Source organism: Microcaecilia unicolor, unplaced genomic scaffold (genome assembly GCF_901765095.1).
Source record: "Microcaecilia unicolor unplaced genomic scaffold, aMicUni1.1, whole genome shotgun sequence".
In the NCBI taxonomy this organism is placed as follows: Eukaryota; Metazoa; Chordata; class Amphibia; order Gymnophiona; family Siphonopidae; genus Microcaecilia; species Microcaecilia unicolor.
Window position 1 is genome coordinate 1 of NW_021963351.1, and position 26,343 is coordinate 26,343.

At 45.7% G+C, this 26,343-nt stretch overlaps 1 protein-coding gene across 1 annotated transcript in view; it reads right to left on the bottom strand.

The window, feature by feature from the left end:
* Positions 1 to 21,046: 21,046 nt before the first annotated feature.
* The window catches only part of LOC115459239 (nucleolar protein 4-like), a 66,899-nt gene continuing 61,602 nt past the window's right edge, over positions 21,047 to 26,343 (bottom strand). The window contains exon 4 of the mRNA XM_030189097.1: positions 21,047 to 21,207. Coding sequence (XP_030044957.1) covers positions 21,047 to 21,207 — 161 coding nt within the window. The remainder of the gene's footprint in view (positions 21,208 to 26,343) is intronic.

A 26,343-nucleotide genomic window follows, 5' to 3' on the forward strand; every position in this document is an offset into this window, starting at 1 on the left:
TTGCGTAGATACGCCGCGACCACCACGAGGCACTTCGTGAACACCCGTGGGGCAGAGGCGAGCCCAAAGGGCAGCACACAATACTGAAAGTGCCGTGTCCCCAGGCGGAATCTGAGATACTGTCTGTGAGCTGGCAGTATCGGGATGTGAGTGTATGCGTCCTTTAAATCCAGGGAACATAGCCAATCGTTTTTCTGAATCATTGGTAGAAGGGTGCCCAAGGAAAGCATCCTGAACTTCTCTTTGACCAGATATTTGTTCAGGCCTCTCAGGTCTATGATGGGGCGCATCCCCCCTGTTTTCTTTCCACAAGGAAGTACCTGGAATAGAATCCCTGCCCTTCCTGCCCAGGTGGCACAGGCTCGACCGCATTGGCGCTGAGAAGGGCGGAGAGTTCCTTTGCAAGTACCTGCTTGTGCTGGGAGCTGAAGGATTGGGCTCCCGGAGGAAAATTTGGTGGAGGGGAGGCCAAATTCAGGGTGTATCCGCACCGCACTATTTGGAGAACCCACTGGTCGGAGGTTATTAGAGGCCACCTTTGGTGAAAAAGTTTTAACCTCCCCCCGACTGGCAGATCGTCCGGAACGGACACTTTGATGGCGGCTATGTTCCCATGGATCCAGTCAAAAACCCGTCCCCGGTTTTTGCTGTGGAGGCGCCGGGGGCTGCTTAGGCGCACGCTGTTGACGGGAACGAGCGCGCTGGGACTGTCCCTGTGCCTGAGGAGGCCTTCGGGCCGGCTGGGTGTACCTACGCTTGTTGTAGGCGTAGGGCGCAGCCTGCCTGGCCCGGGAAACACGTCCACCTGCTGAGGTGGATGCTGAAGGTGCCCGGTGGGAGAGCTTGTCGAGGGCGGTTTCCCGCTGATGTAGTTGGTCCACCAACTGCTTGACCTTCTCACCAAAAATATTATCCCCCCAGCAAGGGACATCGGCCAGCCGCTGCTGGGTGCGGTTGTCCAGGCCAAAGGCACGCAGCCATGAGAGCCTGCGCATCACTATACCTTGGGCCGCAGCACGAGATGCCACATCACAGGTGTCATATACACCCCTGGACAGGAACTTTCTGCACGCCTTCAGCTGCCTGACCACCTCCTGAAAAGGCCTGGACTGCTCCGGGGGGAGCTTGTCGACCAGGTCCGCCAGTTGCTTCACATTATTCCGCATGTGTATGCTCGTGTAGAGCTGGTAGGACTGGATGCGGGTCACGAGCATTGAAGATTGGTAGGCCTTCCTCCCAAACGAGTCCAGAGTGCGAGACTCCCGCCCCGGGGGCGCCGAGGCGGTATCCCTCGAACTCTGTGCCCTCTTGAGAGCAGAGTCCACGACCGCCGAGTCATGAGGCAATTGAGGCCGCATTAACTCTGGGTCTGAGTGGATCCTGTATTGGGACTCCGCTTTCTTGGGGATGGTGGGATTAGATAAAGGTCTCAACCAATTCCGAAGCAGTGTCTCTTTGAGGACATTGTGCAACGGTACCGTGGAGGACTCTCTAGGTGGTGATGGATAGTCGAGGACCTCGAGCATCTCGGCCCTCGGCTCATCCACAGAGACCACGGGGAAGGGAATGCAGATAGACATATCCCTGACGAAGGAGGCAAAGGAGAGGCTCTCAGGTGGCGAGAGCTTCCTCTCTGGTGAAGGAGTGGGGTCGGAGGGAAGGCCCACAGACTCCTCTGAGGAGAAATATCTGGGGTCCTCCTCCTCCCCCCACGAGGCCTCTTCCTCGGTGTTGGACATGAGCTCCTGTAGCTCAGACCTCAACCGGGCCCGGCTCGACTTCGAGGCACTGAGTCCTCGGTGGCGTCGTCGAGCGGTGGACTCTCGCGCTGGCGGGGATGAAGCTCCCTCCATCGACGTCGACTCCACCTGCGTGGCGGTCGAGACCGGTACCGCAAGCGGCGTCGGTGTCGAAGGCCTTGGCACCGGGCTAGAGCACGCCGGCGCCTCCATCAACGGCGCTGAGGGCGCAAGCACCCCCGGCACCGGCACAGTCTGGCGCATCAGCCCTTCCAGGATCCCCGGAAGGATGGCTCGGAGGCACTCGTCCAGGCCCGCTGTCGGGAAAGGCGAGGGGGCCGGTAGAGGTGTCAGTGCCGGAAGCTGTTTGGGTCCAGGAGACGGCACCGAAATGCTGGTGCCCTGACGTAACAATACCTCTACCACCGAGGGGGAACACTCCTCCCGGCGCTGCCGCTTCCTCGGCGTCGAATCATCTCTGGAGCCGGTAGCCACATGCGCCATGGGCGACCGATGACGGTGCTTTTTTGTCTTTTTTCGGTGCCCGTCATCGGCGCTCGGCGGTACCGAAGAGAGGAGGTAGATCCCCCTCGGCCTCGAGGGATCGGGTCCCACAGGGATCGGTCCCGAGGGCCCTGGGTAGAGGGAGTGACGGGGGCCGATTGCCCACGCGGGCCGCTCACCCCTGCCATCTCCGGAAGACCGGCGGGCCAACGGGACCTGTTCTCCTGGGGTCGGTGCCGATTTCGTGGACATCGGTACCGGTACTGAAGATCCGGCCGTCGACACCGATGCCGTCGAAGTCGAGGGGCCGGCGCAAGTTCCAAAAAGACGGTCCCGCAGAACTTGCCTCGCCACCTGTGTCTGTTTCCGTAAACCGAGACACAAGGTGCACGTCTTGGTATCGTGCTCCGGCCCGAGACACTGGAGGCACCAAGCGTGAGTGTCGGTCTGCGAGATATGCCGGCCGCACCGACCACACTTCTTAAATCCACTCGGGACCTTCGAGGACATCGACGGAAAAATCGCGTCGGCGAAATCAAAGTCGTCGATGGTGGCGGTAAAAATCACACCTCGAAAAATAAATCGACCGCGCGGCCACAAGGCCGCAACGAGACGCCCCCACTAAAAGTACGAGGGGGAAACAAAGTTTTCTCGTTTTTTTTTTTTTTAGACAAAATAAAAGAGAGAAAACAACGAAGAAAAAACAACGAAGAAGAAAAAACTCGTGGCAAAAGCGCGATCCGGTGTCCGGGGCTGACAGAGAGAGAGACGAACACGGCTCTCTCCAGCGCGGAAAAGAAAAGACTGAGCGGGAACGGTCGCGCACGGGCGGGAAGACGGCCGCGCATGCGCGGTGGGCGTACGCTGTGTGCGGGACCGCCCGCAAAGTTTTGTTCTCGTTGGTGGGGGCTGCCGTGGACGTCAACCCAGTCGTGAGAACAAGCAGCCTGCTTGTCCTCGGAGAACCGCCACAACACTCACCCTAGGCTTCATCAGAACACTACTCTGCAATGAGGCCAGTAGCTCGGCTATGGGTTCATGTAAGAGAAAAGGAAGACGCAGAGGGACTACCCAAGTGCACTCAATTTTGACTGCAGTGAAGCGCTCGACAGCCAATACCCCGTCCCGGAGATGGCAAAGAAGACAAGCCTGATTGTAAGTCAACCTATCCAGCAGTCCTAAATCGCCAGACCCAAGATTACTATTAGCAGGTCCAAACCCAAAAGAGTCAAAATAACCAAAGGTTCCCATCAGCCTTACAAACTCAGTAAATCCCCTGTCCAACCCCCCCCCCCCCCCCAAAAAAAAAAAAAAAAAAATTCTAGGACTCCCCATCCACCCGAGATGGTTCGGTTGCACTGGGTACAATGCTTGAAGCCACTGGGAGTCTTCGTGGATATGGAAGGGAAGACTTTGCTGGCCAAATCAACTGCTCGATGGTGCCTGAAAAATGGGCAAAGGCACAAAAAAGGGGTACCCGACCGAGTCAGGGCCTAAAGGTAGCCCACATCAAAAAAGAAAGGAAACAAATGTGGGAAGAAAGAAAACCAAGAAATAAAAGAACTTTAAAAAAAAGAAAGAAAACAAGGTGAAAAATAGAAAACTAAAAAAAAACAAGCCGAAGGCACTCAAGAGCTCCAAAGAACAAACATGTGAAGAGCACTGGTAGAACGCTGCCTCTCTTCGCTTGGCGGCTGGGAAGGCAGTCGCACATGCGCAGTGGAGCAAGTCTCGCGCTTCACTAAAACTCTGTTTTTTACTTTGGCATAAATGCTGGACCAGACGATGCGGATCGGCGTCTACACATGTGAGAATATGCAAGCCTGCTTGTCCTCGGAGAAGGTACAGTCCACTGGTATCTCGCAAGTGGAGGTGATCCATTGGCGTGACATGCACAGTGGAGGCCATGTGGCCCAACAGCATCAACATCTGCTGAGCTGAGACCTGCTCATTGTACCGAACTTGACTGGCAATGGAAATGAGTGCATCTGCCCCTACCTGAGGAAAATATGCTCGAGGCTGATCCATGTCTAGCAGGGTTCCAATGTACTCCAATTATACTGGGAGTTGGTGGGACTTGGAATAATTGATCACAGATCCTTGTATTTCCAACACCTGAATAGTTATCTGCATTGATACTTGAGCACCTTCCACTGATGTGCTCTTAAGCAGCCCATCGTCCAGGTAGGAAAACGCATGAACTCCCAGTTTGTGTAGCAATACTGCAACTACTGCAATGCCTTTTGTGAACACTCTGAGCTCAGAAATGAGGCCAAATGGCAGAACGCGATACTGGCAGTGGTGTTTTCCTACTCATAATCTGAGATACCCCCTCTGACTTGGATGCATCTGGATGTGGGTGTAGGCATCCTTTAAATCCAGACAGCATTGCCAACCAATATCATGAAAAGAAGGGTACCCAGGGAGATCATCTTGAACTTTTGTTTGACCAGATATTATTTCAAGGACCTTAAGTCCAGGATGGGATGAAATTCCCCATTTTGGGGGGCATGACGAAGTACTTGGAATGGAATCCCTTCCCTTCTTCTCCTGGTGCAACGGGCTTGACCACTTGGACCATCAAAGGAGAGGAGAGTTCCTCTGCGAGCAATTCCTGGTACTGAGAGCTGAATTTTGTCATTCTTGGTGGCCAATTTGGAGGTTGATGCCAACTGATTGTGTAACCCCTCCACACTATTTGAAGAACCCATCATTCTGAGGTTACAAAGGGCCACCTTTCTTGGAAAAAAATCCACCTCCCTCTGAACAGCAGGTCATCTGGGAAGGGTATTTTTATGTTGGCTGTGCTCTACTAGAGGCAGTCAAAAGTTCATCCCCTGCTTAGACTGGGGAGCTGACTGGGACTTTTGCAGTCTCTGCCACTAAGGACAGGAGCATGGAGACCTGGCCATTTGCTTAGGACAGGACAAAGGAGTGAACCTACACCTTGGAGAGTAGACAACACTCTTTCAGTTTCTGCCTGAAAACCTCTGAGAGGTTGTAGGAATATACACAGGAAGACAAACTCCTAATATATATATCCCGAGGTACTTAGCTGATAGAACACTACTAAATAGCAATTATTCTGGACTCGTTTCTAGGGGATGCGTGTACCTCTTATTGGCTCTTAGGCTAGCTAGCTGTACCAATGAAAGGCACAATGCCACAGATGGAATATATTATTATTTATTATGAATAGAAAAATAATAGTTATATATATATGTGGCAAATTGCAAAGCAGATTACAAAAATAGCTTGTACCAAAAATAGATTATTTCCAAAATATATAGAGAAAGATATATGATTATCCAAACGGACTATCTAAATGAGTGATTACACAACCAGTCAAAATACTGATATCCTAATGATTATGATGAGAACTTACACCACCACGTCTTATGCAAAATACAAAATTAGCAGCTAATTACTCACTGACCATAAATCCTGAAATAAAACCAATCTATCACAGATAAAACCGTGGACTAGCTATCCCTCTGACCACAGGTAGTATATCCAGTTATCTCACCTTGCCATCTTATGGCAGACTTCCAATGGTAAACAAGTGGATTCCTCCTCTGAGACTCCAACTGAAGCCCCCAGCGAGTCTCTCAGTCCAGGAATAAAATCCAAAGTCAGTATTCTGAATACAGATGGCACAGTCTTTAGGGAGACCATGTATTGTAGCTGAGCTAACCTTTTTGTTACAAGGTATGCAATTCACTTTGTAGGAAATCAGTCTCTTGCTCTTTCTCTCAGAGCCTTCTAACCTCCCGCAAGTCTTATGGTCTTCCTCCTCCTTCTTCAGTCCCACATTGGCATCCATGGGTCAGATGATACCTGTGGACCAGTCACAGATGGTGTAATAATGTCCAGCCAGATTCATGGTCATGAAGAGAGACCTTTGTTATAGCAAAAAAACTGTTAGCAAAAGGCACATGCAAACCTCCCTGATGGATCCCATACTCCTGGAGCCATCTGTGTCTCTCTCCTCCATTCTTCCCAGGAGATAACTGGGCTAGTTTGCAACAAGTAATATGTCCTTGGATGAAGTCATCTAAGTATGCCCACCAGTAATTTTCCTTTGTAGAAAAGCTGGTTTCTGATGGTTACAGATGTATTCAGGGCACAGGCTGCAGTGTCCATATTGTTATAACCGAATGGTTCAGGCTTGTATAGACCCCAGATGAGAAAAGGTGAGATAGCAGGTACAGTGGTGGAAATAAGTATTTGATCCCTTGCTGATTTTGTAAGTTTGCCCACTGACAAAGACATGAGCAGCCCATAATTGAAGGGTAGGTTATTGGTAACAGTGAGAGATAGCACATCACAAATTAAATCCGGAAAATCACATTGTGGAAAGTATATGAATTTATTTGCATTCTGCAGAGGGAAATAAGTATTTGATCCCCCACCAACCAGTAAGAGATCTGGCCCCTACAGACCAGGTGGATGCTCCAAATCAACTCGTTACCTGCATGACAGACAGCTGTCGGCAATGGTCACCTGTATGAAAGACACCTGTCCACAGACTCAGTGAATCAGTCAGACTCTAACCTCTACAAAATGGCCAAGAGCAAGGAGCTGTCTAAGGATGTCAGGGACAAGATCATACACCTGCACAAGGCTGGAATGGGCTACAAAACCATCAGTAAGACGCTGGGCGAGAAGGAGACAACTGTTGGTGCCATAGTAAGAAAATGGAAGAAGTACAAAATGACTGTCAATCGACAAAGATCTGGGGCTCCACGCAAAATCTCACCTCGTGGGGTATCCTTGATCATGAGGAAGGTTAGAAATCAGCCTACAACTACAAGGGGGGAACTTGTCAATGATCTCAAGGCAGCTGGGACCACTGTCACCACGAAAACCATTGGTAACACATTACGACATAACGGATTGCAATCCTGCAGTGCCCGCAAGGTCCCCCTGCTCCGGAAGGCACATGTGACGGCCCATCTGAAGTTTGCCAGTGAACACCTGGATGATGCCGAGAGTGATTGGGAGAAGGTGCTGTGGTCAGATGAGACAAAAATTGAGCTCTTTGGCATGAACTCAACTCGCCGTGTTTGGAGGAAGAGAAATGCTGCCTATGACCCAAAGAACACCGTCCCCACTGTCAAGCATGGAGGTGGAAATGTTATGTTTTGGGGGTGTTTCTCTGCTAAGGGCACAGGACTACTTCACCGCATCAATGGGAGAATGGATGGGGCCATGTACCGTACAATTCTGAGTGACAACCTCCTTCCCTCCGCCAGGGCCTTAAAAATGGGTCGTGGCTGGGTCTTCCAGCACGACAATGACCCAAAACATACAGCCAAGGCAACAAAGGAGTGGCTCAGGAAGAAGCACATTAGGGTCATGGAGTGGCCTAGCCAGTCACCAGACCTTAATCCCATTGAAAACTTATGGAGGGAGCTGAAGCTGCGAGTTGCCAAGCGACAGCCCAGAACTCTTAATGATTTAGAGATGATCTGCAAAGAGGAGTGGACCAAAATTCCTCCTGACATGTGTGCAAACCTCATCATCAACTACAGAAGACGTCTGACCGCTGTGCTTGCCAACAAGGGTTTTGCCACCAAGTATTAGGTCTTGTTTGCCAGAGGGATTAAATACTTATTTCCCTCTGCAGAATGCAAATAAATTCATATACTTTCCACAATGTGATTTTCCGGATTTAATTTGTGATGTGCTATCTCTCACTGTTACCAATAACCTACCCTTCAATTATGGGCTGCTCATGTCTTTGTCAGTGGGCAAACTTACAAAATCAGCAAGGGATCAAATACTTATTTCCACCACTGTAAATGTGGAGGCTGCAGGAAGAGTGGGCCAAGAGAGGGGCTTGATGGGTATCAGTTCTCTTTTTTTATGAGGTCTGCCACCTCCTTCATCTTGTCCTCCAAAACACTGTCTCCTTCACAGGGGACATCTGCCAACCTTTTCTGAACTGCTAGTTCCAGGTCTCAGACACACAGAGGGGCATAATCGAAGGGGACGCCCAAGTTTAGTTGAGGACGTCCTCGCAAAACGTCCCGGTGGAGGGGCGAGGAAACCCTTATTATCGGAACAAGATGGATGTCCATCTTTCGTTTCCATAATATGGTCGGGGATGCCCAAATCTTGACATTTAGGTCGTCCTTAGAGATGGTCGCCCTAGACTTGGTCGTTTCTGATTTTCGGCGATAATGGAAACTAAGGACGCCCATCTCAGAAACGACCAAATGCAAGCCCTTTGGTCATGGGAGGAGCCAGCATTCATAGTGCACTGGTCCCCCTGACATGCCAGGACACCAACCGGGCACCCTAGGGGGCACTGCAGTGGACTTCAGAAATTTCTCCAAGGAACATAGCTCCCTTACCTTATGTGCTGAGCCCCCCAAAACCCACTACCCACCACTGTACACCACTACCATAGCCCTTACGGGTGAATGCGGGCACCTAGATGTGGGTACAGTGGGTTTCTAGTGGGTTTTGGAGGGCTCACATTTACCACAACAAGTGTAACAGGTAGGGGGGATGGGCCTGTGTCTGCCTGCCTGAAGTGCACTGCACCTAATAAAACTGCTCCAGGGACCTGCATACTGCTGTGATGGACCTGAGTATGACATTTGAGGCTGGCAATCAATATTTTGAAAGATATTTTTTTCAGGGTGGGAGGGGGTTAGTGACCACTGGGGGAGTAAGGGGAGGTCATCCCCAATTCTCTCCAGTGGTCATCTAGTCAGTTCGGGCACCTTTTTGTGGCTTGGTCGTAAGAAAAACAGGACCAGGTAAAGCCATCCAAATGCTCATCAGGGATGCCCTTTTTTTTCCATTATGGGTCGAGGACTCCCATATATTAGGCACGCCGAAGTCCCGCCTTTGCTACGCCTCCGACACGCCCCCGTGAACTTTGTTGGAGACACCCAAAATTGGCTTTCGATTATGCGATTTGGGCGACCCTGCGAGAAGGACGCCCATCTTCCGATTTGTGTCGAAAGATGGGCATCCTTCTCTTTCGAAAATAAGCCTGACAGGCATGAAAGTCTGTGTATTCCAATACCTATGGCCGAAACTCTGGATGCCACATCAAAAGTATCAAAAGTGGCCCTTGCTATGTGCTTGCAGCAATCCTTCTGCTTCGTGACTATCTGGCAAAGTTCTGAAGCCTGCTCTAGTGAGAGAGTGTCCACAAACTCAAGCATACTGCCTACCAAGTTCTTCAAGTAAATGCTCATGTAGAGCTGGTAATACTGAATACAGGAAATGAGCATCGAGCCTTGAAACAATTTTCTCCCAAAAGACTCCAAAGTGCAAGCATCCCTTTCTGGGGGAGCCGAAGCATAGATGCTCGAGCTTCTGGCTCTACTAAGGGTGAATTCGACCACTACGGAATGATGCAGAAACTGCAGCTTCTTGAATCTGGGAGCCTTCTAGACTCTATATAGAGAGTCCACCTTCTTTTGAACAACTTGCATACAGAATGGGGTTTCCCAGTTCTACGTCTGTACATTCTTAAGGATGTGAACAGGCACTGCCACAGCTTCCTTAGGAGGGGTGTCCTAGTCAAGGACATCCAACATCTCAGCCATGGGCTCATCCTTGACCTCCAACTTAAATGAAATGGCTTCTGCTATTTCACTCAAAAAGCTGACAAAAAAAGCTCCTAAGGGGAAGACATCCATTATTCCTGTGGTGGAGAGGAGTTTGAGAAAGGGGTCAGACCAAGGGGACCTCTCCTCTGAGAAGTCCTCTGGCTCTTCCTTGGCTCCCCAGGAGTGCTCCAACTCTGACTCAGCAAAATACTCCTCATGGGATGCCTGAGGCTGCACCTGCCTCAGTCTACTGGGTGCACGGTCAGGCTATGGGCAAAAGCGCCAAGGTACGCGTCTTCTCTGGGGTTGCTTCCTCCCTAGATGGGCTGGAAAGGAGCACCACCATGACTAGTGTCAGCTCAGATGCCCAGCAAGATACTGGCATCAACAAACTGCCAACAGGCATAGCATGGGACTCCAGGATGGACTCGAGAAGCACCATAGTCAGAACCAGTATCCTTGAAGCTTCGGTGTCAAGCCGAACTAGAATTTGTTCCAGCTCTTCCTGTAACATAACCCTGAAGCGCTCCTCAAGGGCAGGCACTGATAAAGACAGAGCCAGTACAGTGTGGAGACAGTCTGTCAAGATGTTGGAGCTGAATTGGAGGAGGGGTGCTGGTTTCAGGGAGACTGGTACATTGGCACTGCTTCCACGGAGGGGGAGTGGTCCTTATGGAGCCAACTCCTGTTGGGTACTGGTGAGACTGGTATCCCAGAGCTCCCAACACTGTGCTTTGAGAAGGACAGATGCTGATGCTTGTCTTCGCTCGGTGCCCAGCATCAGAATCCTTCAGTGCTGACAAGGTCAATGCAGAATCCATACCAGCACTCAACTTTAAGGCAGGGACACACCTCCTCGATGTTGATGTGTCTCCAGTGTCCAGTGCAGCTCCAGAAGCCATGAGGACCGATGCCTTCGATACCAATGCCGATGTCAATGAACTGGATTTCTGTATGCTGAAAAGTTTTTTTTATACAGGGTCTCTCGACTTTGAGTTCTCTTCTGCCTTTGAGCACAAAGAGAACAATAAGAGGACTTATTTTTTTTTAATTTGTGTTTTTACTGAACTTTTTAAAATAACAGTCATAATATCAATATTGTAAGAAACACTATCCCAATAAATCAAACACATTTTTTATATAATCAAGGAAATACTTCTAATTCATCAACACGCAAGAGAAAAAGGAAAGAGGAAAACGGAGAAGAAAAACTGGAAACCAAGAAATGCAATCAAATTATGAAGAAATACATTCCCAATGAGAGAACCACAATATCCCTCCTAAACCAAAAGCCAATATGTTCCTCCTAAAACCCTGCAGTTTATGACCAGGGCCACAGGCCAAACAAATTTCAGCTTCAGTTTCAGATTCGGCACCAAAACCGGCCCAAAATCTGGGTTCAGGTTTTGGTCAAAAATGCCTGTGCATTTTCAGTCGAAACTAACTCTCTTCTCTTCCCCTCCCCACAATCACATTCTCCCCATCCCACTTGATCAGTTGTAGGCCATTCCTAGGCCTACCTTAGGAATCTCTGGTGGTCTAGTGGCCTCTTTTGGGGCAGGAATACTCCTACCTGTGATGAATCTAATCACAAAATAGCTGCAGGGACCTCTCATGGCAGTCTAAGCAGCCATTACGATGAACCAGCAGAATGGGGCAGAAACGAGTGGGGTTCATTCCTGCCCACCCCACCCCCCTCCCGATGAGGCCACTAGATCATCAAGGATTCCTAAAGTAGGCAGGGAGGGCCTCCGGGTGGTCAGGTGGGATGAGAGTAGAGAGTGAGAGGGGTTGTCATTGCCGCTGGTGCCGGGGGGGGGATCTGGGCTTCAAAGGGGAACTTTTTTGGTCAAGTATGGGAGATGGAGAAATCGAAGATTCTGGGTTCGGTCGGGCTCTAATCAGGGCCCAGACAGATTTAACGCTCTGTGCACCATTTAAACCCACTGGCAGATTTCTGGGACATCATGGGAAAAAGCTGCAGTGAAATCAAATGGTTCAATGGATGAGGATTTTTTTTAAGTCCCAGCTGAGAGCTCAGGCTTAAAATGGCTGCGAGATGCAAAAAAAAAAAATAAAGAAACTGAAAAAGGGCTGAAAACTTAAGGAAAACTAACTGGAGAGGTTAAAAAAAACTAAACACTACTACTACTACTACTACTACTATTTGACATTTCTAGAGCGCTATCAGGGTTACGCAGCGCTGTACAAAAAACAAAGAAGGAGAGTCCCTGCTCAAAGGAGCTTACAATCTAAAGGACAAGAAGGACAGAAAGGACAAAAAGCAGTCAGTCAAAAATTGGGACAGTCTAGATTTCTTGGGTAGAGGTACAATGGTTAGGTGCCGAAAGCGACATTAAAGAGGTGGGTTTTGAGTAAGGATTTGAAGATGGATAGGGAGGGGGCTTGGCGTATGGGCTCAGGGAGTTTATTCTAGGCATAGGGTGAGGCGAGGCAGAAAGGGTGGAGCCTGGAGTTGGCGGTGGTGGAGAAGGGTACTGAGAGGAGGGATTTGTCCTGTGATCGGAGATTACAGGTAGGGGCGTAAGGGGAGATGAGGGTAGAGAGGTAAGGAGGGGCTGCAGATTGAGTGCATTTGTAGGTTAGTAGGAGAAGCTCATGAAGGAAAAAAGGCAGGAAGACAAAATACGTCTTCAGTCTGACAATAAGATGAGTATAATAAGTGCTTAATCCCTTTAAAGTAAAAATCAAAATTAAAATCAAGACATTAAATCGGGTGTACCGATGAGGAGGTGGTTGCCCATTATCTTGCTAAAGTGTGAAGGCACCGGATAAAAATATGTTGATGGAAGATTAGGTGACACATCATTGTCGGAGTGACTATAAAACTCTCATCATCATTATTATAGTGGGAGGGAAGAGAGTACGGTGTATAAGTCTCCCATATAATAACAACAAAGTGTTAATTGAAATTTGTGAGGGATATTACCTAAATATTCAGCAGCATCCTCTATCTGGTTATTGCCAGTGAATATCCAGATTTTTTGGCTCATGGCAGCCAGCATTAAATAAAAACCACTGACTTCCATGGAGTCAGTATTGAGGGGATTGCTCTTTCCAAACTAATAGAATGTTTGAGCATCACTCTATTCGAACCATCCACTCACCTCTCCACTCCACATGAAAGACACAGAACAATAGCACAAATATATACATACACACACATACACACACTGAAGGGTTGGAAAGAATTTCATGAGTTATACTCTGTATGCTTTCCCCACTTGTTCTTTTTTAAATTTAAATAATTTGCACACACATTTAAGTTGTTGTTTGGGAATTAGCAAAATGGTAACACACCTACACATAGAACTTGCAAAACAAGGGTGTTAGCTAACACATCTATAACACTAGCAATGATGCTAATGCTCTTTAGTAAACAGACCCCTAAGTACTCTGATATTAGATTTTGAAAAGATTATCTCTAGTTTACATTTTTATTCAAATATGCACATTATAAAAAGAAAGCAAAGAAATGGGATGCTTATGCTGAAATGGGAAGGAAAAAAACTGAACTTGGCAAAAGTTTCAAGACAATAGAGACCCATCTGCACATCATAATTTATAGATTGCCTGGAATCTGCAAAAGACTGCAACCTTTTTATATTTACCAATGAAGCAAATATAGTCATAATTCTGATGGACAGCTGTAATGATAATTTAAAAACACTTACATAGTCATTGGTGGGTACTGACCGCATATGCACTTTTCAAAAACAGTTTCTAGCACATATTAATAACTGTTGGTCATGCAAGTAACTAAAAAGGGAATTATATAACTGGGAGCATGCAATTACATGTACCTTGACTACATAAGTGCACAGAAAGTCACGTGCTATGCTATAAGAACGCGTGTAAGTGGTATAGCACAGAACTGCAAGGGGGCGTACATGTAGGCGGAGCATGGGAGAAGCTGCCACTTATGTATGCAACTTAGAAACATGGAAACATGTCGGCAGATAAGGGCCAAATGGCCCATCCAGTCTGCACATCCTCAGTAACCACTATCTCCTACTTATAGAATAAGTGAAGTTACTCACCTCTAGCAGGTGTTCTTCAAGGACAGCAAGATATTTATTCTCACATCTGAGTGATGTCATCCGACAGAGCCCAGTGCAGAGGCTACCTAGTGTTCTATAGCTTTAAGAAGCATTTGGTAGCATCCCACTGCATATGCACGAGTGCCTTCCTGCCCAATATGACCATGTGGGACCAGCAGTACAATATCAAGCTAAAGGAATACAACTCCTAGGGGAAGAGGAAGGGATGTGAGAATACATGTCCTGCTCTCCTCAGAGAACACTTGCTACAGGTGAGTAACTTTACTTTCCCCAAAGACAAGCAGGATATTGTTTCTCATATTTGGGAATCCCTAAGGAAAAGGAAAAGGGATGGGATCTGATATACTGCCTTTCAAAGTGGTTTATATATTATATACAGGCACTTACTTTGTATGTGGATTAATGTCACAAGGAGCTACAATGGTAATCAAACCCAGATCTCCTGGCTCTCAGGTCACTGCATTAACCATTAGGCTACTCCTCCACTTCCCTATTAGCCTCACCAAGAGCAACAAATCAAAGACAAGGCCAACCAGAAACCAATCAACCTTAACTTACACACATTGTTGTGAGGGTGCAGGCTGAAACAGAACAAAAATGGGCCTAGGAAGGTGGAGTTGGATTTTAGATACCAAACAAATTCTGAAGAATTGTCTGAGCGAATAGACTGTCACATTGGGTATTTTGCTCAAAGAAGTAATGAGAGTTGAATGTGTGGACTGAAGATCACGTTGCAGCTTTGCAAATCTCTTCAATGGAGGCTGATCTCAAGTTGGCCATGGCTCTGACATTGTGAGCTGTGACATGACCCTTAAGAGTCAGCTCTGCCTGGGCATCAGTGATAGAGATGCAATCTGCTAGCCAATTGGACAAAGTGAGTTGACCGATGGTTTCCCCCATCCTGTTTGAGTCAAAAGAAACAAAAAGCTGGGTGGACTGTCTATGGGTTTTAGTCTACTCAGGAAAGAAGGCTAAAGATCACTTGCAGTCCAAGATGTGCAGTGTGCTTTTGCCAGGATGGGCGTGAGATACTGGGAAAAATGTTGGAAGAACAATTGACAGGTTAAGATGGAACTCTGGCACCACCTTAGGAAGGAACTTAGGATGCGTGAGGAGAACTACTCTGTTATGATGAAACTTTGTGTAATGCGGATCAGCTACTAGGGACTGCAGCTCATTGACTCTGCAACCTGAAGTGACCACCACCAAAAACAAGACCTTCAAGATCAGGTACTTCAGATGACAGGAATCAAATGGCTCAAAAGGTGCTTTCATAAGCTAGGTGAAGATGAAGTTGAGGTCCCATAACATAGTTGAAGGTTTGATAGGGGGCTTTGTCAACAGCAAACCTCTCTTGAAGCAAACAACTAGAAGCTGTACAGTAATGGGCTTATCTCTTACATGGTGATGATAAACACTAATTACACTAAGGTGAACCCTTACAGAATTTGTTTTCAAACCAGAATCAGAGAGGTGTAGGAAGTACTCAAGCAGTTTCTGTGTAGGACAAGAGAGGATCTAGGACCTTGCCCTTACACCAAAGAGCAAACCTCCTCTATTTGACAGTATAACACCTCCTGGTGCAATTTTTCCTGGATGCCAGCAGGACCTTGGAGACACACTCAGGCATTTAGAGATACAAATGCTACACTTTCAAAATCCAGGCCATGGGGGCCAGAGACTGGAAATTAGGATGCATAAAAGACCCCTCTCATTCTGCCTGAGGGTCAGAAAACACTCCAACCTTCCCAATTTTTTGGCCAGCAACCTCAGAAGAAGGGGGCACCAAAATGGCCACTAAGGCACAATGAGAATTATGGTTCCCTGGTCCTGCTTGAGTTTCAGCAAAGTTTTCCCTATCAAAGGGATTGGAGGATATACATACAGAAGGTCCTCCCCCAAATCAAAGAGGAAGGAATCAACGCTAGCCTGCTATGTGACCTGAGTCTGGTGCAGTACTGAGGGACCTTGTTGTTGAGATGAGTGGCAAAAAGATTCACTGAGGGGGTGCCCCACTCTTGGAAGATTTTCCAGGGAATATTCATGCTGAGAGACCACTCATGCAGTTGCATCACCCTGCTCAGTCTGTCTGCCAAACTGTTGTCTCTCCTCACCAGCAATGTGGCTTGGAGCATCATGCCATGGCTGGTGGCCCACTGCCACTTCTCAACTGCTTTTTGACACAAGGGGTAGGAGCCTATAACTCCCTGCTTGCTGACATAGTGCATGACAAACTGACTGTCTGGATTAGAACAATTTGGTTCATCAGCTAATCTCTGAAAGCCTTTATTGCGCTCCAGATCACCAGAACAAGGAGATTGATGTGAACCTTGTTCTCCTGAGCAGACAGTACCTCTGGGTCTGAATCCCTTGCATATGAGCTCCCCAGACCAGGTTGGATGCATCTGTGATCAAAATCTGCTGGAGAATGGAAATTTGGAATGGAAGTCCTAGTGTCAAATTGACTGAACTGTCCACAAGAGAATCCACTGAGCCAACTCCGGTGTGACTGAGATGACATTCACAAGGTCCTCGGTGGCTTGACACCACTGAAAAGCATGGGTCCATTGGGCAACTCTCAAATGGAGGTGTGCCAAGGACAATATATGCACTATAAAGGCCATGTGGCCTAACAACCTCAACATCAGCCGTGACCTGCTGATGATGCAAACTAAAGCATCTGCTTGCCCCTGTGGTAGGTAGGCCTGAGATTGAACCATGTCCAGTAGAGCTCCAATGTTCTCCAATCGTTGTACCAGGAGAAGATGGGACTTTATGTAGTTGATAACAAACTGTACTAGCTCCAACACCCAAATAGTTCTCTGCACTGATTCTTCAGCATCCTCCCAAAAGGAGTCGACCAGTCAATTGTCTAGGAAGGGAAACACATGGACTCCTAGCCTGTGTAGCAATGCTGTGACTACAGCTGGATATTTTATTAACACTCTGGGATTGGATGCGAAGCCAAGTGGTATGACGCGATAGTGGTTGTGGTGTTTCCCCACCTAGAATCTGAGATACTTGCTTTGACTGGTAAATCAGTATGTGGGTGTAAGTATCATTTAAGTTCAGAAGCATAGGCAATTGTTTGCCTGAATCATGGGAAGTAGGGTGCTCAGGGGAAACATCCTGAACTTTTCTTTTACTAGATATTTGTTCATGGCCCTTAAGTCTAGGAATCCCTTTCCTTTTTTCTCCTGCTGGAACAGGTTCGAGCACATGGGCCTATAGAAAGTAGGAGAGCTCCTCTGCAAGCACTGTCTGGTGCTGAGAGCTGTACAAAGACACTCTTGGTGGACAATTTAGAGGGATCTGATTCAAATTGAGGACATAACCCCCAGACTATTTTGAGAACCCACCGGTCTCAGGTTATAAGAAGCCATCTGAAATGGAAAAACTTTCAGCCTCTCTCCTACTGGTAGACCATCTGGGATGGTCACTTCTACTGCAGCTATGCTCTCCTGCCACCATTCAAAAGCTTGATCCTTGCTTTGACTGGGGTGCAGGCTGGGACATCTTGGCCTTATGCTGTCGAGGTCTGGAGTGCTGCTGGGAATTTCGGGCTGGAGGAGTATACCTACACATTTGCAAGCAGTAGATTCTCCTCTGGTTTCTGCCTATATATCTCAAAGAAGAGGAGGGTGCAGAAGTAGGCAGAGAGATGGTTTTCATGGAGTCAGTTCTCTTCTTGATGAAGTCAATGACCTCCTCCACTTTGTCCTCAAAAAGACTGTCACCTTGATAGGGGACGTCGACCAGCTTCCCAGAACAGGTTCTAGGTCTGATACATGCAGGCAGGTGAGTCTGTGCATACCATTACCTAATGCAGAAAGCCTGGACCCCACATCAAAAGCATCATAGGTTGCCTGGGCACAGTGCTTTCAGCACTCCTTCTGCTTAGCTACCTACTCACGGAGTTCTGCAGCCTTATCCGCAAGCAGTGAGTTTGTAAACTCCAGTACACTGTGCACCAAGTCCCACAAGCAAATGCTCATGTTGAGTTCGTAGGCTTTGATGCGGGACACAAGCATAGGAGCTTGGTAATCCTTCCTCTCAAAAGACTCCAAGATCTTTGCATCTCACCCCAAGAGCACTGAGGCTTAGGTCCTAGAACACTTAGCTCCTTTGAGAGCAGATATAATCACCATAGACTGGTAGGAGAGTTGGACCTTCTCAAATCCAGGAGCCTTCTGGATGCTATACATGGAGTCCACCTTCTTAGGAACTGGCTCCACAGAGAGAGCAGTCTCCCAATTCTCCACCTGTGCCTACCACAGGATGTCATGTATGGGCACTGTCACGGTCTCTTCAGGGGGCCCTCATAATCAAGGACATCCAAAATACTGGCCTGGGCTCTTCCTCAACTTCAAAATGAAATGGAATGGCCCTAGCCATTTCCATCAAAAAAGTCAACAAAGGAGAAATATTCTGGTGGGGATTTTCTCCTTTCCATGAGGCGGAGGTGGATCTGAAGGCGGGCCACAGGAGGCCTCCTCGGGACGCCCTCTGGTTCTATGTCAGACACCCAGAAACAGTTGGACTCCGACTCAGCGTAGAATTCTTCTGGAGAAGGCTGAGTCTGTGACTGTCTTGGGTGACTAGACAGATGTCTAGACTCAGGGCATGAGCGCCAAGGGGCAAGTCCTGACTTGGACATCAGGGGAGCTTCCTCTCCCGATGGGCTGGAGAGGAGCACTCCCAATGATGGCCCACTCATAGGTGCCAGTCTCGACACATACTTGACAGTCAAGGTGTGGGCCTCTAGGATCAGCTAGGGCAGAGCCAAGGTTAGTATAGATGCCCTCGGAGCCTATGCATTGTGGTAGGTCAAGATCTACTCCAAGTCCTCCTATAACATGGCACAGAACCGTTCTTCTGAAGCAGGCACTGGTAAAGGTGGGGCCAGTGTCGGTTCGGAGAATGCCTGCAAAAATGCCAGTGATGAATCGGAAGGCTGGCCCCGGTGATCAGGAGACTGGCGGATCAGCACCGACTCCTCAGAGGGGGAGCAGCCCTCATAGCCCTGATGCTTCTCAGGTATTGGGGGTACAGATGACCTGGGACTTCTGACAGTGTGCTTTGAAGGGGACCGATGTTGGTACTTCTTTGCCTTCACTCGATGCATGACAATGGGGTCCCTCGGTGTCGATAAGGATGATATTGAATCCAAGCCCGTCCTCGGTATCAGGTCTGGTGCCAACCAGTTCACTTGGGCCCTACTGGTGCCCAATGTCAAGGGAGGGGGAAACCCTCACCACCGGTGCATCCCCAGTATCCAATGCAGCTCCTCCAGCCATGGGGACCGATGCTTCTGATGCCAATGTCTCAGTCTTAAAAGTACCAAAAATTCTCTTGTGCTGGGCCTCTGTTTTTTTGACTCAGTTTCTGCATTTTAAAACAGAGAACACAATTAGAGGTCTCACGGTCAGGGCCTAAGCACAATAGACAGCAACTATGGGGGTCAGTCCCACAGATGACTCTGTTGCAACTAGAGTACTGTTTGAAACCACTGGGAATTTTCTGAGACATCAAGGGGAAAATAGCCAAGGTGACATCAAATGGCTCAATTGTGATGGATGAAAAAAAATGTCTTCACAAAAAAATAGAGGAATTCCCTGATGGGTGCTTGAACCTAAGCAGGCCTCATGAGCCATGAAAAAATGAAGGAAACTTAAACTTGAAGAAAAAACTAAAAATAACTAAGGGGCAAGGAAGAATAATGAAAAAAATAAAGAAAATGAAAAAATATGTACCGTAGAGGAAGGCATTTTGAGAAATAACCCATAAATTGACATGCTAAAAAGATCCACTAGACATGACCTCTGTCCTCCATAGAGGAACGAAGACTGCTAGTCACATGCTCACACTGGGCAGGAAAGCACTACACCGAGCTCTGTTGGATGATGTCAAGGTCCTGCTTATCCTTGGAGAATTTAAGTTACATGCACTGCATACTGCACATAGGCGGCCCATTTACACCTGCCATTTACCTGGTTGCACCTACGTTTACAGTAGGCACATCAATGTGGATTTATGCTAAAATTCCATAATGGAATCCATGTGCTTAGATGTTAATGGGTACTTCCCTCCCACACTGGGGCACTTAAAAGAGAAGCAACTTATAGAATTGCCAACTAAATAGCTAGAGTTATTCATTTTACATTGGGACAGGATTTGGGGTGTTTCAGAGATAGAGTTTAAACTTATGCAGACACCGGTGAAAACTAATTGCATTCCTTATATGTTATGTGTTCAGTCTGAAAGCAGAAAGAGGAGGAATAATATTAAGGGATTCTTTTACAAAACTGTGCTAGCGATTCCTGTGCGGTAAATGAGAGGAAGCCCATATAAATTGAATGGGCTTCCTCTCACTTGCCATGCAGGAATCACTAGCGTGGCTTTGTAAAAGAAGCTCTAAATGAATAAGTTATCTGTTTAAAATTATGTCAGCATTTTCAGTATTCACACTGTAATAAGTAGTAGTAGTAATGCATAGCTCTGCTGAAAATCCACATACTGTAATTTAAAATGCCTAACTTAGCCATTTCAAATTATGTGTAGGTTTTTCAGCTGAATTTTGCCTTCTCTGTTACTCTTAATTTCTAGAAGTCTTTCTTTATCACATTTCTATTATGTTATCTATTTGAAAGGTGAAGATTGCCATTCCCATGGGATAACTGGGATGCATCTCACTAATTTAAAAAAGCAAGCTTGGGTTTCTCACTCCCTTTCACAGAAATCTGCACTTTTTCAATTAAACTTCCACTAGAGTTCCTTCAGTGATTACAGCCTATAGAACAACAGTTGACAAAAAACTGTATATTTCCTTATGCTTTTACCCTTTAACAGCAAGTAAAGCAACCAATGATGTAGTTACTAATGTCCTTATGAATGTGAATCTCTCACCACAAGGCACTTACAAAGATGCTAATGAGCACTCTTGACTAGATACACTTTGCATTTCCCCATTTTTCCCTTGACAGCTCATTTAAAGCAAACTCTTTGTACTCAAGAACCACAAAATGTTTAAATAACAGGCTTTATTTTTCTTGGTTTTGATGGAAACATTTAAGGAGAGTTGCCTTCTCAATGGGAATACAGCAGATATTGGTAAAGTTTATTAGCTTTGATAAGTATCCCTACAATATTAACAAAATTGTTTCCCTGTGAACAATGATACAGCCTTCAGGTTTACCTCATCATGCTGTGAATTGAGTAGTTGCAGCTTCATGTGCTTCATGTAGGCCATTGTGATTGGCATGTTGTAATCTATCATACTGGTCACCAGGGTAGGAGGTTTTCCATTATCTGTAATAATAATAATAATAACATTTTGCATGTTTATTCAGAAGGTTGCCTTCTAATAAGGAGTATACAATAAGCTGAAGTAACAGACATGTTCTATAAATAGGAGATGAAAACGGAGCCTATGTATATGTGGTTTAAAAACTAGCCCTTCGAAATTCTTAAATAAGTTTTGAAATCAAAATCTTCTTCAGTGAGAAACAATTTCTTGCAGGCTGTCTAAAGGGCACTCAGAGAATGCCCAGAGAACAATATACACCTGGAATAGAAAAAGTGTTGAGAATTCTGAGAAATATTGGCACATCATGTCTAATGAACCAGGCTTTATTGTTTTGAGTTTAAGCATTGCATTTAGTAGAAATCGAAATTTAAAGGAATTGAGTCCATCTGACAAAGAGAGATCCAGAAGAATTTCTATTGAAACACAGGGACAACATGTGAGATGCCATGGTTGCAAACGATGTGAAAATATGTTGGAGATATATATTTGGTTTGAAGATCTGGTGATCAATAAAAAGGGTTTTTTTTAAACACTGTACAACCTGTGCTACTGATCACATAGTGTATGTGATCATTTGTCCCTGCCCGAAAGTTTATATATGGGACAGACAACACAAGCTCTGAGGACTTGTTTGATAGAACACAAACGCTGTATAAAGAGAGAGAGAGAGAGAGAGAGAGCGAGAGAGAGAGAGAGAGGAACCTCCTATGGTGTTACATTGAATTGAGAAGAAACACACTTTTTCTATGTTGTGTTGTGAGAGAGAGAGAGAGAGAGAGAGAGAGAGAGAGAGAGAGAGAGAGAGGAACCTCCTATGGTGTTACATTGAATTGAGAAGAAACACACTTTTTCTATGTTGTGTTGAGAGAGAGAGAGAGAGAGAGAGAGAGAGAGAGAGGAACCTCCTATGGTGTTACATTGCATTGAGAAGAAACACACTTTTTCTATGTTGTGTTGTGCAATTGATCACAATGAAGAAAATGTATTAGATCTTCCAAACTTTTACTACAGAGAGAGCAGTATTGGATATTTCAATTAAAAATAAATAAATAAATTGTTAAAGATGAAGTGATAAGGAAAAGAACCCGAAGCCAATAGTATGAGACCCAGTGATGCTGAGAAACTCATAACACAAAAAAAGGCTGGCGAGTATTTAGATTTTAAACACAATATAAGTTGTTTGGATTAATCTGTTTGGATTTTCTGTTTTTATCACTTTGTGTGTTTTTTTCACTTGAGTTTGTGGATAACACATAGTTTATGATTTAGACATAATTTGCAGCACCTTGAAATAGCTGGAAGGCGAAACTCTGGCCGCAGTCAGTGTGTCGACAGATGTGGATTGAAAGCACTTGTGAATGAAAACTAAGTTATTTTGGGATTTTTAAGATTAAGTCACTATTTTGTGGGTAGCCAGAACCAATTAAGATTACGTGGAGTTTTAATGATTTTTATAATTGTGGAGGTTTTTTATGCCCGTGACATAAACACATACCCCATTTAAAGCCTACTACTATCAAGTAAATAAGAAGTGGAGGAGGGGATCTGGGGCTTTATCCTCCCAGTTTTAATCATGCTCCATTTGCAGATGTGTTAGATTAAATAATTATACACGTTGAATCTAAGACTGAGAAGAGTTTACATTGTTTGATTAATGTAGTCTCTTTGACCCTCTGGATTGTTACTTTGATTAGTAAATAACATAAAATACAATATAGAAAAGAATTATGGCTAAAAGATTTTTTTTTTTGCAGAATTTGCTTACAAATACTGAAAAGGACATCCTAAGGCCTAACTCCTCTCCACAAAGCCTGAAACCGCTCCAAATTTTCCCCCTCCAGAAGCTCGATCCTTCCAGCGCATACTTGATCCTCCAGTTCATTCTTGCCCCATTCAGTCTGATTACTAAGCTCACTTGGTTTCCAGCTGACCACAGCAGTTACTTGTGCTCGACTCCCTTCAGCTTACTTCTGCTCTCCTCCCCAGACTCATTCTCCTCTCCAGTTCGCCCATGCCCTACTCCCAAGGTTCAGTCTGCCCTCCAGTTCACTGGTTATCCTCCTCTCTAGGCTTGTTCCCCCCATCCCAGTTCACCCTTGCCCCCTCACTGGGTTCAATCTCCCTTATAGCTCAGTCTTCCTCCTTCCCTAGGCTTAATCATAGGAGCCAAATTTTCAAAATAATTGGGGGTGCTCAACTCAGTACAAATTCTATAAGAAGCCAACTAGCTTTCAGCAGCAGGAACACACATAAATCACCTCTGCAGAACCACAACTAGCAGAAAACTATGCACCATGTTTTGATGGTGTATACTTTCCCAGTAGGCATTCGCATGGGTGGAGATTGGGCAGAGCGTCGAAGGAGCATGCAAATATGCATCTAAATTATAATATTCTATAATTTATGCAAGTTCTGGCTAACATCTAGGTGTGATAAATCCAAAATCAAGCAGTCTCAATTTTAATAGATGGGGGCTTCCAATAAAATCATTTGCTCATCCCAGTGCTCAAGACAGCTATGAAAAGAGTATCATGTACCTGAGACATATACGTGGAAGCTTTTGAGCACTGGGATGAGCAAATGATTTTATTGGAAGCCCCCATCTATTAAAATTGAGACTGCTTGATTTTGGATTTATCATTTAGTTTGGTCTCCAGTATGGCCCAACCAGAGCTGGAAGTATTCAGTTACTCAGCAGATCAGGAAGCAGCAATTTTGCAGCATTCCACCTTGTTGGATGATGTAACCCTGGCATTGCAAGTGTATAATGGTTTGATTTGGAAGAGCTTTCTAAATGTCTGGTGAGAGCTAAACTTCGTAGGAACACCATGGGTCAATATGTAAAATGCCGCATGATCCCGAGAGGGTTACTGAGGGTTATTAAGCCCAAGTTATTTACATATGATGTGTCGTTCATTAATAAATGGAATGCCATTCTCAACAAATACAGTAAGATCTGATGCTTTTGAATTCTAAGAATAATGCTAAAGTAGAAAATGAGTTAAAAACTGAAATTGATATAGAAACAGTGAAATATAATGGCAGATAAAGGCCAAATGGCTCATCCAGTCTGCCCATCCTCCATAACCCTTAACTCCTCCTTTTTCTAAGGGTTCCTACATGCTTGTCCCATGCTTTCTTAAACTCTGACACAGTCCTCGTCTCCACAACCCCCACCCTTTCTGTAAATGAATACTTTCTTAGATTCCTCCTAAGCCTATTTCTCCTTAACTTCATCGTATGCCCCCTCATTCCAGAGTTTTCCTTCATTCGAAATATGGCTAAGGAAACTTTGAAACAGTCAGTAGATTTACAAATTTTGGTAAACAATATCAGGAATTGATAAACAAACTTAATGCTTTTAAAGACACGTGACAAGGTAAAATAAAGAAATACAAGCGAGATGAAAGGAACTATCAGACTAATCATGTGTATTTTTGGATGAATAAAGAACGTACATTCAAGGTGCCTAGCAATAATGTATTCACTGCATCGTCTGGCAAGTTTAATAGTGGTGGCAAAGATGATCACACAAATATGCAACAGAGACAGGATCAAGGTTTTTTTTAGGAAACAGAAGAGGAGGGGCCAACAGAGGGAAGACAATTCACCAAGTAGCAATACAAGACAATCCTCTGGGTCCAAAGACCAGAATCAGACAAATCAAAGATCAACAATAGTGTGTGTGGCAGATGTTCAATTGTCTGCCCAACAATGTGAAGTTCTTGAATTGGGACTAGGCATTGTAGTTTATAATTTGTTGTAACTTGCCAGACTGCCCTAGCTAACAAAACAGTACAGAGTGGTGTACAAACTAAGATTAAAGGAAAATTTGAAAAGAACCCCATAATTTAACAGGAAAGTTTAGCAGTCATACTAGGGTATATAGAAAAGGGAGGGACAGGAAGAGGGAGAAAAGAAGCTAATGCCTCCTACTGGGTAATCCAAAAAGAGCTGATCAGTCTGGTTTTTCAAAAGTCTGCTTAAATAGCCAAGTCTTTAAGAAAGATTAAAGTTCTTGAAAGAGGGATTAGAGTGGAGAGAGAAAAGGAGGTTATTCCAAACATGAGAACCAAGGAAAAAAAATGTGCTCTGTCTGGTTGATTCATAGTGAGCTATTTTAGGACCGGGAAGGACCAGGTGATAGTCGTTTAAGGAACACGGGAGGGGAATAAGGGATTGTGAGGCAGCCAAGATAGTCGGGGAGCCCAAGTCGAAAAGCATGGAACGTTAAAATGGCTATCTTGTAAGTAATACATTGTTTGATAGGTAACCAGTGGTGCTGTTTCAGTAAAGGAGTAGTGTGATCTGAGCATCTGGCATGGCATAATAGCCTGATTGCTGTATTTTTTTAGTGCATGTAGCTTTTTCAGCGATGACGTGGTAGGCCTGCAAAGACAATGTTACAGTAATCTAGCCATGCAGTAAAGAAAGGCATCAGTAGTGCATGATAATCTTTGTGGCTGAAGTAGTGACAAACAGCTCAAAGCTGCCAAAAAAGAAAGACATATTTTAGACAGATGTGCGATTTGAGGCTTGAAAGAGAAGGCAGAATCCCAGATAATTCCCAAATATCTGAAACTAGCAGCCGGAGTGATCTGAACAAAGTGAGGGGCATAGAGGGAGTTGTGGAAAAACAGTAAACCAACAAGCTACCATCTTTTTTGGGTTGAGAACTAATCAGTGGTCCCTTAACCAATTAGCAACTGCATCTAAGCACCTCTAAAGGCAGTAATCACAGGGAGGGTGGAATAACTTGGATAGGTAGGGTAAATAAGAAGAATGTCATCTGCATAATAATAAACTGAAATTCCTAGTGACTGGATGAGAGTAGCTAAAGGGCTTAAAAATAAATTAAATAGAAGAGGGGAAAGAATTGAGCCCTGAGGGACACCACAGTGAAGTTCCTTAGTCACTGAAATAGAGGATGCTGTGTGGACCTGGAAAGAATGTTTTGAGAGAAATGAGTTAAACTAGTTATAGACTTCTCCCGAGATACCAATAGAGGACAGATGGGAGAGAAGCAAAGAGTGGTTAACGAGGTCAAAAGCTGCACTAAGATCAAAAGAAATAGCCAGAACAATTTTATATTGGCCCAGGTAACTGTGGATTTCACTAAGGAGAGCGGTCATCACAGT